We start from the raw sequence: 15,686 nt of genomic DNA, 5'->3' as shown, positions 1-15,686 counted from the left end.
TATCATGAAGTTGACTCATTTAGGGGTAATTTACAAGGAGAGCAGGTTATGTGTGCAGATGAAACATGGTTTTAGACTAGCTTATAAACAGGGAGAAGGCCTCGAGAATCTTTGCATGTTTAATTAATTTCACAGTAAACTTTGCAGTCACAACAACATCATTATTGCTAAGCCCTGCAGTGACTTGGTGATTTACAACTAAAGCTGGATTTGACACAAAACATAAGTCTAGTATGTTACTTTCTCTAGTAGAATGTCTAACAATTTGTGTCAAATTAAAATAAGCTACAATATCAAGAATTAGTTTACTGATTGCTACATAACTGCCCCCTTGGCGGACAATACTGCTGTCTCAATCCACACTAGGCAGATTAAGATCTCCAAGAAGCCAAATAGATGATGATTGAGGGATTTTTGAAAGAGACAAATACCGTTCCTTTAAATAAACAACATCAGATGATGGAGGGCGATAGAATGCTCCAACATACACTGGTTTTAGGCCTTTAACATAAATCCTAATCCACTTTATTTCACAATTTGAATCCAGGGTACTTTCTTCAGTTACTATGTTACAGTAACTAATTGGTTGCCCCAATTAGCTGAAGTTTCATGAAAATAGATAAAAGTATAAAACTGAAAAACAAATTTTGTATTTAAATGAAATACAGAATAAAAACACTACCAATAATACTGAAGTACTATAAAAGTGCATATTAGTTCTTAATTATCAAAGGAGGAATTCATCCAGTGTACACAACAGAATTAGCAGAGACACACCTTCATACAATGGTATTGATGATTGCATTCTCCAAATCTACAGTTTCATTGTAACATTCAAGATTATTGCCAATATCTTCAAATTCTTTGTAGATCTTAACTTGCTTAAGTAGTGAAATAGTTCATTTTCACTTTCGGCCATCTCCAAGCCTGAATGCTTGGAACTGCTGCGGTGAGCAAAACAGTGCTGAATGGTTGTCTTGATTATTTCTGAACAACTATTAGTGTCAAAAAACGCTGCTTTTTGAATACAAACACAAATGTCACTTTTTAAAAACTGTGTGCTCTTAGCATGGTGTCGAGCGTCTTAACGTCTACACAAGTTCAATCAACTGATGCTAGTTAGAACCTGTTCAGCAATGGTCTTCTGCTGCAATTAAATGCAGAGTATCCTAAGTAAACAGTGGGAATTACAGCCAATCTTAATTGCCCTTTAAGTTAATGGCTTGGTGACCATTTCAGGGGACACTTTAAAAATCTATTACTTTAGAGGATGTAGCCCAACCAAATAAGGAAAGGTTTGTTTTCTCATGTTGATATTGTTTAATAACGTTGTGTTTAAAAATGTTTCTTTCAAGCTGGAGATAGAAAATGCTGTTTTTGTATACCAGAACTTTATTTCCAATATTGTAAATACATTAATTTATCTCCCTGCTGAGCTATATCCATATTGTGAATATTATTCTAAACCAGTAATTGCATTTTTATGAGGTCTAGCTCTTTGTAGTTAATCTAAATCAGTATTCAGATCAGTATGGATGGTAATTATATAATTTATGTGTTCTCAAGATCAGCTTGATTTTGTATCACAGTTGTATCAGATTTTGTATCAGCTTGATTTTCAGTATTTGATGTTAAACTGAAACAAATTGAAGTTACCTGTTCTTTTAAACCAGAGCCAAACTTGATACATTAACAGTTCACATAAATGTTAAATATGTGATGAACATTAATTGTAAAATGTTTGTACAGCCTTTAATTTTTAAATGATTCTTTGTCAAATATAATCCTTTTGTCCATGTTAATTGTGTTTCTCTATTATTCTATCTGCAGTATTTTCAATTTTTTATTTGGTTATTGGATTAAGTGTTTAGTTATTAGCTAAAGAAAATTCCCCCTATTTGTAACACCTAGAGTTTGGATTCTAACTATTCCAGCAGGCTGGGGATTTCCATTTCTTAGACTCAAGATTCATCAGAGGGTTTCTGGGAATGAAGAGAACTGAGGGGAAAATAGGATTGAGCAAAAATGTTAATGTGACCATTTCAACTGTAGACTTGGTGAACTTGAAGACCTACCTGTGCCTCTGTTATAAATCACAAATAGAGAAATGCAAATAACTTGACATTAGTAATTGTTTTCCACATAACCATTCTTGCTTCTTCCCTTTCCCAGCAGGCAGAAGATACACCAGTCTAAAAACAAGGACAGTTTCTATCCTGTTGTTATCAGACTCTTGTATGATAAGATGCACTCTTGACTTCACGATCTATCTCATATGAACTTGCACATACTAACTAAAAACACAAAATGCTGGCAGAACTCAGCAGGCCAGACAGCATCTATGGGAGGAGATAGTGACGACGTTTCGGGCCAAAACCCTTCATCAGGAGAGAAGTAACATGGGATGGTCGAGGGGGGATGGATGGAGTAGAGAGCTGGGAAGTGATAGGCTGAAGGGAAATGGGCTGGGGGGGGGGCAAGGTGGAGAGTTATGGAAAATGAGAGAGAGAAAGGTAGGGCTGGGGCGAGATTATAGTGAGCGAGAAAAAGAGAAAGAGAACCAGACTAAAATTATAGATAGGGATGGGGTAGAGGAGACCGTCAAGATGAGGTCACACGCAGGTTGATGGAGCAACACCTTATCGCCCACCTAGGTAGCCTCCTACTGTAATGTATATGTAGGTCAGAGTGCGTATGACGTCAGAACGCGGTGTTTTTGTAAAATGGAAGTCTGGTGAATACTCGTGTGTGTTTAATACTGCGGTGTCCGAGTCACATTAACGCTACATGGTGTCAGAAGTGGGACTCGAACCCACGCCTCTATTTGATTACTGCGAACCGAGCAAAAACCTACCGTACATTCGACACATTTTTTACGAGGGCTTAAGGACCGACAGAGACTATAGACGCCTACGTAACAGATTTGAAGAACAAGGCAAAAAACTGAGTTCGGACAACTGCATGATACTTTAATACGCGACAGGATTGTATGCGGCATACGAGATGATCATGTGAGAGGCAGGCTGTTGAGAGAGGCGAAGCTTACATTGGAAAAAGCGATTGATACTGTGCCGTGCTAGCGAGATCACGTCGAGTCAGGTTAAAATGCTTAATGAAGAGACTGAAGTATACAAAATAAAAGCTGTGAAAACTGACAAGAGTAGGACAAAGCCAGCTCCACAAGGTAATCAAAAGGAAGATAACTGCAACAGATGTGGTTATAAACATGGATACAGAAAATGTCCAGCCTTCGGTAAGACATGCAAATGATGCAGAAAGAAAAATCACTTTGCAAAGATGTGCAAATTGCAGGAGCAAGCAAGGAAAATACATGCCGTGGAAGAGTGAGTGCAACAGTGACATGTTCATTGGAACAATTGAAGTGGAACAGGAGCTCAGTGCTCCACTTCGAAAACTACTAGAGAGCAATACCGAATGGCATTGGGAAGATGAACAAAAGAAAAGTTTTGACACATTGAGCAGTTGGTTACCAATGCACCAGCACTCAAGTTCTACGATGTCAGTAAACCGGTGACAATGTCTGTGGATGCCAGTTTGGAAGGAATAGGAGCTGTTATACTGCAGGATGGGAGGGAGGCCTGTGGCGTATGGATCACGGGCACTTACAGACTGTCAACGCCGATATGCTCAAATCGAGAAGGAATTACTTGCCATAGTTTATGGGTGTGAGAAGTTCCACCAGTATGTATATGGCAAAGAAATCCAGGTTGAGAGTGATCACAAACCACTTTTTGAGCATCTTCAAAAAGCCACTTCATCAAGCTCCTATGAGGCTGCAAAGGATGCTTCTCAGGCTACAGAGGTACACCTCACAGTCACCTATAAGCCAGGAAAAGAACTGCACATCGCTGATGCTTTGAGCTGTGCTTACCTCAAAGCGCAAAAGGAAGAGTTGCTAGGAAGAGAGCTGGAGGTCAACTGGGTTACACCTCAGCTACCTATTTCTGAGGAGAAGTTGAACATGTTCAGGAAAGCGACTGCAGAAGATCCTGAAATGCAAATACTAAGAGACATTACAATGAATGGATGGCCAACAGAAAGAAAAGATGTTCCAAAAGAAATACAGAAATACTGGACATTTAAAGAGGAAATTAGCTATGCATCAGGACTAATGTTCAAAGCAGCAAAACTCATAGTACCAAATCAAATGAAACAGGAAATGCTCAACAGAATTCATGAGTCACACCTGGGGATAGTGAAATGTAAAGAAAGAGCAAGGGACATTCTCTATTGGCCAGGTATGTCAACTCAGATAGAGGACATTGTGTCTCAGTGTGCTGTTTGTAATGAAAATAACAACAACAATCCAAGAGAGCCTTTTCTTCCCCATCCACTACCAGGAAGACCATGGGAGAAGCTTGGCACAGATCTCTTTCGCTACAATGGTGCAGAATATCTGCTTTGTGTGGACTACTATTCAAAATATCCAGAAATCACCAAGTTAAGTGACACGTCCGGTCAAGGTGTCATTACCGCAATGAAGTCGACATTTGCAAGACATGGTATTCCAGATATTGTCGTCAGTGACAATGGTCCACAATATGCCAGTGGTGAGATTAAAGAGTTTTCAGAAAGCTGGGAATTTCAACATGTTACTTCCAGTCCTGGGCACGTTCAGTCTAATGGACAAGCAGAGAGATCTGTACAAACTGTGAAGAACATGTTCAAGAAGGCACACAGCAGCAACGGTGACCCGTACATTGCTCTGCTTGAATACCGCAACACACCGATTGAAGGTGTGGGGTTCTCTCCAGCATAGCTGTTGATGGAACGTCGTCTGAAGTCCAAGCTGCCAACATCCACAACTCTACTGACTCCTGAAAGTAATGCTCAAGTACATGACAAGCTAAAGTACAAGCAAATAAAGCAAAAGAGCTACTATGACAGACATACAAGACAGTTACCAGATCTGCATATAGGTGAAAATGTCAGAATACAGAGAGGAGACTCTTGGCAGCCAGCTGTGGTTGTGAACAGGCATCAGCAACCAAGATCCTTCATAGTTCGCACGCCGGATGAAAGAGTCTACAGGAGGAACAGGAAGCATCTGCTGAAGACAGGTGAGAGGGCGTTTCCACGTACAGATACACAGGACATTTCCACAGATACAGACATGGAAACAAACGACACCAAGAGTGAGGGGCGTGACGGAACCCCACGACGCAATGACGGTGAAAGTTCGGCGCAGACAGACCGAGGTGGAAATGCAGACACAGAGATTACTCGAGAGACTGCCTCTGAAAGACAAGCACAGTCACAGTTCTATCGCACAAGGTCTGGGAGACAAGTCAAACGTCCAGCTAGATACAGAGACTAGATCTACCTACAGTCTCGCACAGTTTGAGACAAAATCACACGTTACAAATTCCAAGGTGTGAAATAAAAGGTTTATTAGTCTATGTTAGTAAAAGAAAATATACTGCTGTTAGTATTGTAAGATACAATGTAGAATACAGTATAAGTTAAGATTTTTATTAGTTTATGTCACGGCTGTTGTAATGTTAGAAAGTCATACCTAGAGGCATTGTTTTGGTAATTCACAGTATTGTAAAAAAAAACTTGAGAAGGGGGATGTAATGTATTATGTGAGTATTTGTAGGTCAGAGTGCGTATGACGTCAGAACGCGGGGTTTTTGTAAAATGGAAGTCTGGTGAATAAACGGGTGTGTTTGATACTGCAGTGTCCGAGCCACATTAATGCTACACTACTTGCCGGCATGAACATTCAACTCACAGACCTCCGTTTGTACCCCTGCCCCATCCCTATCTATAATTTTAGTCTGGTTCACTTTCTCTCTCTTTTTCCCCCCTCACTATAATCTCCCCCCAGCCCTACCTGTCTTTCTCTTCTATTTCCCATAATTCTCCACCTTCCCCCAGCCCATTTCCCTTCAGCCTATCACTTCCCAGCTCTCTACTCCATCCCTCCCCCCACTTCTTATCCCCCCTCGACCATCCCATGATACTTCACTCCTGATGAAGGGTGTTGGCCCAAAACGTCGTCACTACCTCCTCTCATAGATGCTGTCTGGCCTGCTGAGTTCTGCCAGCACTTTGTGTTTTTATTTATTTCCAGCATCTGCAGATTCACTCGTGTTGCACATACTAACTATTGTTTGTCTGCTTTGGAATTTCTCTGCACCTTTTATTGCTTGAACCATACAATAGTCTGGTATTGTTACTGTCTCAGCTGGACAAGCTGTTTCCAACAGTAGGAGAGTCTAGGACCAGAGGGCACAGCCTCAGAATAGAAGATTGTCCCTATGAGGAGGAATTTCCTTAGTCAGAGGATGGTGAAGGAATGAAGGAAGAAAAAACAAGCTAGGAAAGATCTCAACCTGGTTTGTGCTTGTTTGAGCTTAAAACAATACCTGGGAAGTGTGGAATTAATTACCACAGACAGCTGTGGAGGCCAAGACTTTGGGCATAATTAAAGCAGAGATGATTTTGATTAGTAATGGTGTCAAAGGTTATGGAGAAAAGGGTTGAGAGGATAATAAATCAGACGTTGGAATAGCAGAGCAGACTCAATAGACCGAATGACCTAATTCTGTTCCTTTGTCTTATGGTCATAATTCTGCATTGTTACTATTTTGCCATGTTCAACCTCAAATGCACTGTGAAATTACTTGATCTGTATGCAAGACAAGCTTTTCACTATATACTGATAGATTAATGAACTGAAATTAATTGTTTGGGAGAAAAATTACCATCCATCTCTTATCTCAAGAACATGGCTAAATATCTACCACCAAAGAAATTTAACATCTTTTATAAAGCATTGTTAAATCAAAACCCAGCTTGAATCATGGAAAAAAAGACCCTTTATTTAGTCAAATAGATAGGGCTAACTAAAGACAGATTAACTGTGATAATGTACTTGTTGAGGCAATACAAAAAGTAAGAAATTTAGACAGCATGAAATGCTTATTCACTTGTTCCACATTTGCCCCATATAATTTACATGAGTGAGTTAGGTCACCAGTAGGGTGGTGCGACAAAACAACCCCTTCCTCAACATCAGAAAAACTAAAGAGCTGACTGTTAACAAAGGGAAAGGAGGCTGAGTATGCACCAGTCTACATTGGGGGATCTGTGGTAGACAGCTGCTTTAATATTAACTTCTGGGCGTTAACATATCAGGCGACTCATTCAAAGCCCAGTACATAAATGCAATCATACAGAAACCGTGCCAGTTACTTTACTTTTGTAGGAGGTAAGGAAGTTCATCTTGTCATCAAACATTCATAACAAACTTCTGCAGATGTCCTGTTGAAGGTATTTTGATGGTTGCATCATGCTCTGCTACAGCAACTCGAATGCATACGAACATAAAAAGTTGCAGGAATCAGTGGACTTTGATCAATACGTCCCTACCACTTGTAGTATCTTATACAAGAGGTTCTCCCTCAAGAGGACATCTGCTATTAAGGATCCCCATTATCCAGACTATGCAATTTTTAGATCTATTATTTTCCCCTGAACAAATCTGACTTATTTTGCTCCACCAGACTGGTTTATTCCTGGCAATGAATTTATGATCTCCTTTCTTTTCTAGGATAAAAGATGAGTTACCAGTGAAGAATTTAACATACAAATCCATATTTATTTACATAATTAATTTTTAATTGTATCTTTAAAAGAACAATAAAATGAAGTAATAAAGTTTAAACCACCTGGGAATCAACTTGAACAATTCTCTTTAGATGTGAATTTATATGAGAAAACAATTAATAGGACCATGCTTATTTTTTTTATTCCCATCTTGAGGAAGCCATTTGGCCCATTGAATCTATCCTGGCTCTCAAAACAATCACATCCATCACATTCCTCCACTTACTTCTTTTCAACTTAAATCTACAGATTTTGTGAAGTTAGCATTTTGGATAGATGATTTATTATAATACTAGGCAAAGAATTTGAATTGGAGAATAACACAGCTGAAAATATTCCATTGCACTATTTTGAAATTTTAAAAAGATATGAGACAAACTGAGTAACAATTTATATATTTCAGTGAAATACAGAACACATTAAAACACTACCAATAGTTCTACATAACTGTATTAGTTAATAACTAATCATCATTGACAGAGGAGTTCATCTAAAGTATGCAATGAACAAAATCAGTGCAGCCACCTAGAGCAGAAAATGGACACCTTTCATATAATGCTATCTATGATTGCATCCTCCAAATCTTCATTTTTATTGTAACATTCAAGATGATTGTCAATGCCTTCAAATTCTATTAGTTCCTAACTTGAAGTTGAAACCGCACTGAGCAAAACAGTTCTGAATTGTGTTTATTTCTTGCATATATATTAGTGATAAAAATCACTACTTTTTGTACACAAACGCAAGCAACTTACTCTACTTAAAATTTGTTCGCTCTAAGCATAGTGCAGCATTCAACAGCCACACGAGTGCACGAGACTGATACTAGTTAGAACCTGCTTGGCAAGTTTTTTGCCCCAAATAAATGAAATCCTGGCAATTTTTTCAATTTAGCTTTTGTTGTTTTTAAACAGATTTCCCAAAATAAGCCATTTCCCTGATGAATGGATGGCCCAATTAACCAGAATCTATGACACAGCTAGAATTTAGCTTCCTTTGCTGAATATCAAAATGTATTTAAGTTTCACACTGCAAAACTAGTGGGTATTTATTCTGCAATGACAGTACTTTGACTGTAGAGGTCAGATTTTGAGTTCTCAGCACACTGGTCTGCAAAACAATTCAAGCGTTGTGACATTTTTGTGAAATGTAAATTGATAAAGAGTTTAGGGTTGGCACTCAACAGACAGTAGCATAATCTGATTAAGGAAAATCCTGTGTGCTGTGAACCATAAATCATAATTTGCTAATCTTGCATTTAATGAAGAAAACAATGAGAGTGAATTGTTACAGTAAATAATATATAACATGTTCAGAACTAACAAACAATTGGGGTAAAACTAGAATTTCACAGGTAACTTAATTTGAAACACTACATTGACTGTTTAATGATTTGGAAGCTGGATATCTTTTTCCAGAAATTAAATATTTTAAAATTATTAAACCTTGCCTGTAAGTTTGAAATGTGGGTTAATAATTGTGCTAAATTAAGCAATACCGTTGATGTGATTAGCTGCAAGAAAGACAAGATTATATCTATGGGATATTCCAGAAACTTCTGTCACCTATTCTATTTTCAATATAGAGGGCCATTTTTCTTCAAGCCCTTTCACTGAACTCGTTTGAAATGCACATTAAAATCTCTAAAACATTTTTATTAGCAGCATTATCCAGAATGTTGTAAATTGTTTGTTTCAGCTATTAAAGATCTTCTGGATGAGCCTTCAACAGTATTCCATGCAAAAGATGTGAAACATAAAATTTAATTTCTACAAATTATTATTGTTAACAACAATGCAATTAATGTGCTTTATTTGTACACAGTACATTTTCATGGATCTGAATTTAGCACCATTAGTTCACGCAATGTCAACACATTCTTCTATGATACTCATTTTTCTTCATAGAATTTTCAATTCTGAATCTGTTTCCTTACAGAAACTATAATTCAGGGATCATTAAAGGTAAATATGCTGGCAATGTTCAACTTACTACTTAGCTATTGATTCAGAAGATTGAAAATCTCTTCGTATAATGCATTAAGAAGTATGCACAATAAATAACTTGCAATCCTTTTGTAGATTTTTTTTACATGGGATCATTTATGCTGCAGGTGCAGATCAGACCAACTGGTTCTCAATATTTACAGTCTTTAATTGTGAATCAAGAAAACATTGTTTTATTTTCATCTTTAAAAACAAGCACCATTTTGAGAACTCTAGTAATTTCACCCTCGTGCTCCAATTTTATGCCTTTAATTATCATGGGCCACCTGATTCAGGAATAAATAATACTCCAAATTTTCCTTATATGGTTGCAATGTCTGTGTTTGTAGGTCCTGAATAAAGCTATTGAAAATAAGTTAAAGAGGAAATTTTTCATGGGAATCTGGATAGGATATTATTAAAAATACATAGTGATTCTGTTTTTTGTTTGCAGATTCTCATTACTTTAATAAGAAACAGTAAGAATTAAAACACAATTACCCTCATTACAGAGAAAATGGGTCTTTCTAAATGAATCTCTGTTTAAACCATTCTTCCCATTTCAAACTAAATCCTCAAGAACATTGATTTGAAACTGATCCTCTCAGAATCCACCCTTTGCCCCTGAGAAGTTCAAATGAAATATAAAAGATTAAAATATTTAATGTTTATATAAATCTTGAAATGTGTTTTTTAATCATCACATTCCAGTGCACTTTCCTGGGTGGCCACTTTATTACTGGCAATTCTGAGTATCAAAATTATTACAGAATTAATGTGATTTAATTTCAATCATTCAAGTATAGTTTCAATATTTACAAATTATTGCTTCACTTCAATTTTCTGGAATTGTTTATAAATATTTGTAAATGGACCATGGTAGGAAACATCAGTTTGACAATAATCAAATAAATGTACAATAAGACCTCAATATACAAATTTTCACTATAGTGTCATAGATATCCTTAGGTACTTAAAGCTAATTTTGTATGTTAGAAATGTCGTGTCATTCTCTGCATGTGCTCTTCAAAAATGCCATCAGGTGTTTTATCAGCCTTTATTTAGTTACAAAATTTTACTTAAGTTTTCCACAATTGGTGGACACACATGATTTAGGCAGTGCCATTTCATAGGATTAAAATGCAAATGCATGCAATGTAAGTGTGCAACTGCAATATTGGATTGGTTTATTGATCTACTGATAATTATTAACACAAAGCTATATTGTTTGTTGAACCCTTTCCTCGATCTTTCACTTAATAAGGCTACATTTTAACCACTGGAGCAAAGTTAATCTGAAGATAAATGGAAAAATGTTAAACTTATTCACCTGCACTCTGCCACCACTACCCCGACACTCAACACTGAACTAGGCAAATGGGTGTATGTTCAGAGGCCTAGCTCCAGATCATGGTTGATTGTTCACTGAAGCACACCTGAGAATGTGTCTTACATCAAACATCTACACAAGTCCAATACCGATATGCCTCACTCTACTAAATTGCCTCCTGTTCCTGACCATAAAAATTTACATCAAAACCATGGAAAATATGGACCACTTCTTATATGGACAGTTTCAGCTTCCAGCTCTCTACAAAGGATTACATTCAGCATGAATTTTACTAAAACCTGTGCATGACACCTTCAGCATTTGGTTGTCTGAAGTGAAGTGCTTTGTGATTAAGACTTTAAATCTGGAATAAAGCTCATGGTTTACTAGGCAGCAATGATCCCATCCTCCAGGATGATTCCAAGATGTAATTACCTACAGCAGGATGATACAACCAACAATGTCTAGTCCACCAGTAGAAAAAAATATTAATGCCAATACTTTCTCTCAAGCCAATTTCTTAAGCATTGAGGTCTGAACTGCACTCAGTCCGCTCCAATGGACAAGCCACATCATTCATATGCTCAACATCAGAACCAGACACACAACTCCAACCTTGTAAAAGCAGTAAATTGCTAGGTGGACAGAGGAAGTGATTCAAAGATGTTAACAACACTTCTGCTTGGGAATTATTGTCTTGAAATGGAGAACAGTATTTTTTGAACTTTGCACCCAATTGATGGATACACAATGTAAAAGACAGAAGGGATGTACCATGTATTTAACTATTCAGCTTCTTTCCTAATCTAGTACCCAGGAATGCCAGAATAAGCTTAATCAGCTACCACAGAACCCAGAGAACTTCACATGAAGCAAATTATCCCTAACCCTGTAGCACTATCAAAGCAAAGGACATGGCTAAGTTTGTTAAATTACTAATGCTTGATGAAGAATCCTAACCTTTCAATGGGGGGGGGGGATCTGTAAATTATTGCTGAATCAGTTATTACATATTCTTGCTCAAGCCAATAGTCTGAAATGTACTTTATGCACTTGTAATACATTAATTGCAAACATACTTACAGAATTGAAAGCCGGTTAATTCTGTGCAGGAGTGAGCTTATGTCCAGTTGCAAGTGATGAATTAAGAGTATTTGCATTTTGAAAACTAAGTGTCAGAAAATTCCTGTGATTGTCCTGTGGTAGTGTTAAAAGCCAGCAAACTAGTGCAGTGAAATGCGCACTGAGTCTCCCTTTATTGTTGGGAGGCCCAGTGGTTTGTCAATCAAAATGTAAATATAAGGTTAAAACTTAAGGGCATCTAGTGTGAAAGTTCCCCTTAAGCTTCACAGGAGCTTTGAAATAGAATAGATAGTTTAAGCTCAATCATTCCCAATTTTTACATTATTGGGAGAAACGGGTGAGGTACCTTTATATCTATGCAGATTACAGTTGCCAGTGGCTAATTGGGTTAACGTAATGGGACATAAAGTTGGTCATCCAATTATGGCAGCATTAATAAAGTGTTGTGAGCACTGCGTTCATAATATCTTCAGTTTTTGGAGGATGGGAAGTGAATGTCCGCAAAATCTTGGGTTGTTTAATACGGATTATGGTCACAGTTTACCTCGTTCCGTGGTTTTTCCCTTTATGTGCGGTTCATTTAAGTCTTTAAGATTAAGATGAAGAATGATTGCTTATCAGTGGCACATGTAATTCAGCAATATGCAAGGCATATTATGGCTTCTTACATATCTATACAGATGGCTCAAACGATCCAGTAACAAGTCTTTCAGACATTTCTGTGATGTTCCACAGTCTCAGTTGACTATTAAGAAGACTATCATAGTATATGTATCAATATTCACATCTGAGATGATTGTTATTATTTTAGCTTGGAAATGAGTATAAAAAGTACACCCTCCTTCTGTGCTCTGATTTGTTCTCAGTTTTGACATTTATTAAAACAGATATTTCAAATCATAGGCCAGACATTCCTTTTGAGATTGGACATCTGTTACGGCAGCAGGGTCCAGGTTTGTGTAATCAGTTCTTATGGGGCCCAACCCACGTTGAAGTTGAAGGAAATGAGGTGACAGACATTCTAGCCAAGCAATCACTTAAAATTAAGGACATAAATGTCGAGGTGCCTTCGCATAAAAAAGATGAAAACCATGATTGAAAAAGTGCTGCAGGAACTCAGTAGGCCAGGCAGCATCTATGGAATAGAGTACAGTAAACTTTTCAGGCCAAGACCCTTCATCAGGACACATGAATCCTGAAGAAGGGTCTTACCTGAAACAGTGACTGTACTCTTTTCCATAGATGCTGCCTGGCCTACTAAGTTCCTGCAGCATTTTGTGTGTGTTGCTTGCATTCCAGCATTTGCACGTTCTCCTTACTATGGCAACAAAGTTCAGATAAAGCAACAAAGGAAGGTATTTCTATAAAATTCAGTGTATGGTGCGAAATCAACTGGGAGATTAGTATACAGGTACAGTAGTTATACTTACACGTATACATAGTCAACATATTAGGTTGTATGATTCCCTTTTTCAGAATTTGACTTTCTGAAAAGCATTAGACTTTGATATTATTTGAGTTTTGGTGGGGGGAGCGGGATTTAGTGGGTAAACTTCCTATCTTTTTGCTCCACACTCCAGCTCAGTAGGTAGTAGCAATGCACCTTTTGTTGGTCTGCCATCCTCCATCAAACTTTACAAGAAGAAAATAGAATGGCTGGTTACTGGATTGATCAACAGCTACTACAATAGGTATAGAAAACTCTTATCTTTAGTACTTAAACCTAACCATGCCAACGCTACAGTTTAATGTCTCTTACCAGTTTTCTTTAGTAAAATTCTCCTATTTACAAAATTGTAAAACGTTTAAGTAGATGCACAATGGCCAAACAAAACCCCCTGGGAAACACGAATTGGGAAAGCTTGGAAGAGTTGCCTGGTTGGTGTTGGGATCTCGTCCCTGCCACCCGTCGGCCTGGGGGAGAGGTGGTGCTGGGGTCACGAATCATTGGGTTGGGGGAGTTGAGGACCTCCTCCTCGCCCCGGGAGAAATGTCGAAGGCGGCGACCCGTCCTTCACTCCCGACGGCCTGCTCCCGCTCCTGCTCCAGCTGCTGGGCGCCGAGGGGCGGCGTGGGCACCTTGACAGTGTTGCCGAACTTCGAGTAGTCAACCGAGTAGCGGCCATCGTCCTCGCTCACCACCGACACGAAGCGGTGCCCCCACAGGATCTCGTCGGCCAGGTAGGAGGTGCGGGCCTGGGTGGTGATGCCGGTGGTCTCGACCACCCCCTCGAGTATGACGACCACCTCGAAGTCCTGGCGCTGCAGGTCGGCGGCCGTCAGGTGGTAGAGCGGGCTGTCGCGGTCGATAACGTGCGCGATGATGAGCGGCGAGACGAGGAAGATGGCGCCGCCGCCCACCGGGTTGTCGAGCAGCACGTCGATCTGACGCAGCGGCTGCACCTCGCCCTCGGCCGTGGTCGTGCGCCGCACCACCTGCACGCTGATGCTGGCTCCGATGATCATGCTCTTGCGCAGGTCGCCCACGCGGAACATGAGGCAGAGGCGGCCGTCCCGCGGCGAGATGACGGCGAACTTGCTGAAGATGAGCGTCTCGGCGCGCCGCTGCGCCTGCGACGTCTTCATGAAGATGCAGCCCAGCATGATAGCGTTAATGACCAGCCCCACGATGTTCTGCGCGATCAGAACGGTGATGGCAGCCGGGCACTCCTCGGTGATCATGCGGCCGCCGAAGCCGATGGTGACCTGCACCTCGATGGAGAAGAGGAAGGCTGAGGTGAAGGAGTGCAGGCTGGTGATACAAGGCACGGCGGGCGGCGCGGCGCCGTTCAGGTCGCCGTGCGCGAAGGCGATCAGCCACCAGATCATGGCGAAGAGCAGCCAGCTGCACAGGAAGCTCATAGTGAAGATGAGCAGTGTATGGCGCCACTTGAGGTCCACCAGTGTGGTGAAGACATCCTGCAGGAAGCGGCCCTGCTCTCGGATGTTGGTGTGCGCCACATTGCAGGCGCCGTTCTTATTGACGAAGCGTACCTTGCGTTGCTTCTCCCGGTAGCGTGGCCGCGACACGTCCTCCACCAGCCGCAGTACATACTCCTCGGGGACGAGGTCCTTTCTGGCCAACATCCCCGGTCCATTGCCGACTGCCGGTCTGAACTCAGCCGAAGTCACGGCGAGAGAGGCGGAGAGGATCAGTCACACTCTGCCTGGCTCTGCTCACCAGCTAAGGGAGGACGCGAGGGGAGGGGATGTGAAGGGAGGGGAGGGCACGATGTCCTCCACCAGCATCAGCTTCAGCTGCCACCGCCAATCATGTCCGTAACCAGATAGGGGAGGCTGATAGGCTCCAGTGGCCGGCAGTAAGCAGTTCCCTGACCCGCAGCTTCCCCAGCCGTGCTCTCGGTATTGGCAGCAGGACCTCCCTCTCTCACTGGCACCAGAGATCGCCTTCGCGCATGTTATCTTGACAGCAGCTGCTCGGAAAGGAGACGCTTTCTCTGTTATCTCTTTTGGGCATCATTACCTTTGAATATGACTTTAAAATATCACTAGCTTTAACGCTGTGTGCATTGTTTTAAGTAGGCACTGCATCAACACTCGTAGCCGTGCGGCCAGGTTAACCCACGGTGATGCGGAGGCTTTCATGTATCGCATCTTTCACTTGTTTGTACACCTGCACAAACATTTTCAGG

General features: G+C 40.3%; 1 protein-coding gene across 1 annotated transcript; it reads right to left on the bottom strand.

Annotated features, from left to right (window-relative positions):
* Positions 1-7,703: 7,703 nt before the first annotated feature.
* Positions 7,704-15,182, bottom strand: kcnj11 (potassium inwardly rectifying channel subfamily J member 11). The gene has a single exon (XM_059975711.1). The coding sequence runs from the start codon at positions 15,118-15,120 to the stop codon at positions 13,978-13,980; it is 1,143 nt and encodes a 380-aa protein (XP_059831694.1). The 5' UTR covers positions 15,121-15,182; the 3' UTR covers positions 7,704-13,977.
* Between the last annotated feature and the right edge of the window lie 504 nt (positions 15,183-15,686).

The sequence above is a fragment of the Hypanus sabinus genome, chromosome 7 (assembly GCF_030144855.1).
Source record: "Hypanus sabinus isolate sHypSab1 chromosome 7, sHypSab1.hap1, whole genome shotgun sequence".
NCBI lineage: Eukaryota > Metazoa > Chordata > Chondrichthyes > Myliobatiformes > Dasyatidae > Hypanus > Hypanus sabinus.
This window is presented reverse-complemented; position numbering and strand designations above follow the sequence as displayed.

Bases quoted from the DNA above. Each gene is read 5' to 3' on its own strand.
- kcnj11 (XM_059975711.1), bottom strand. From the start codon at position 15,120: ATGTTGGCCAGAAAGGACCTCGTCCCCGAGGAGTATGTACTGCGGCTG.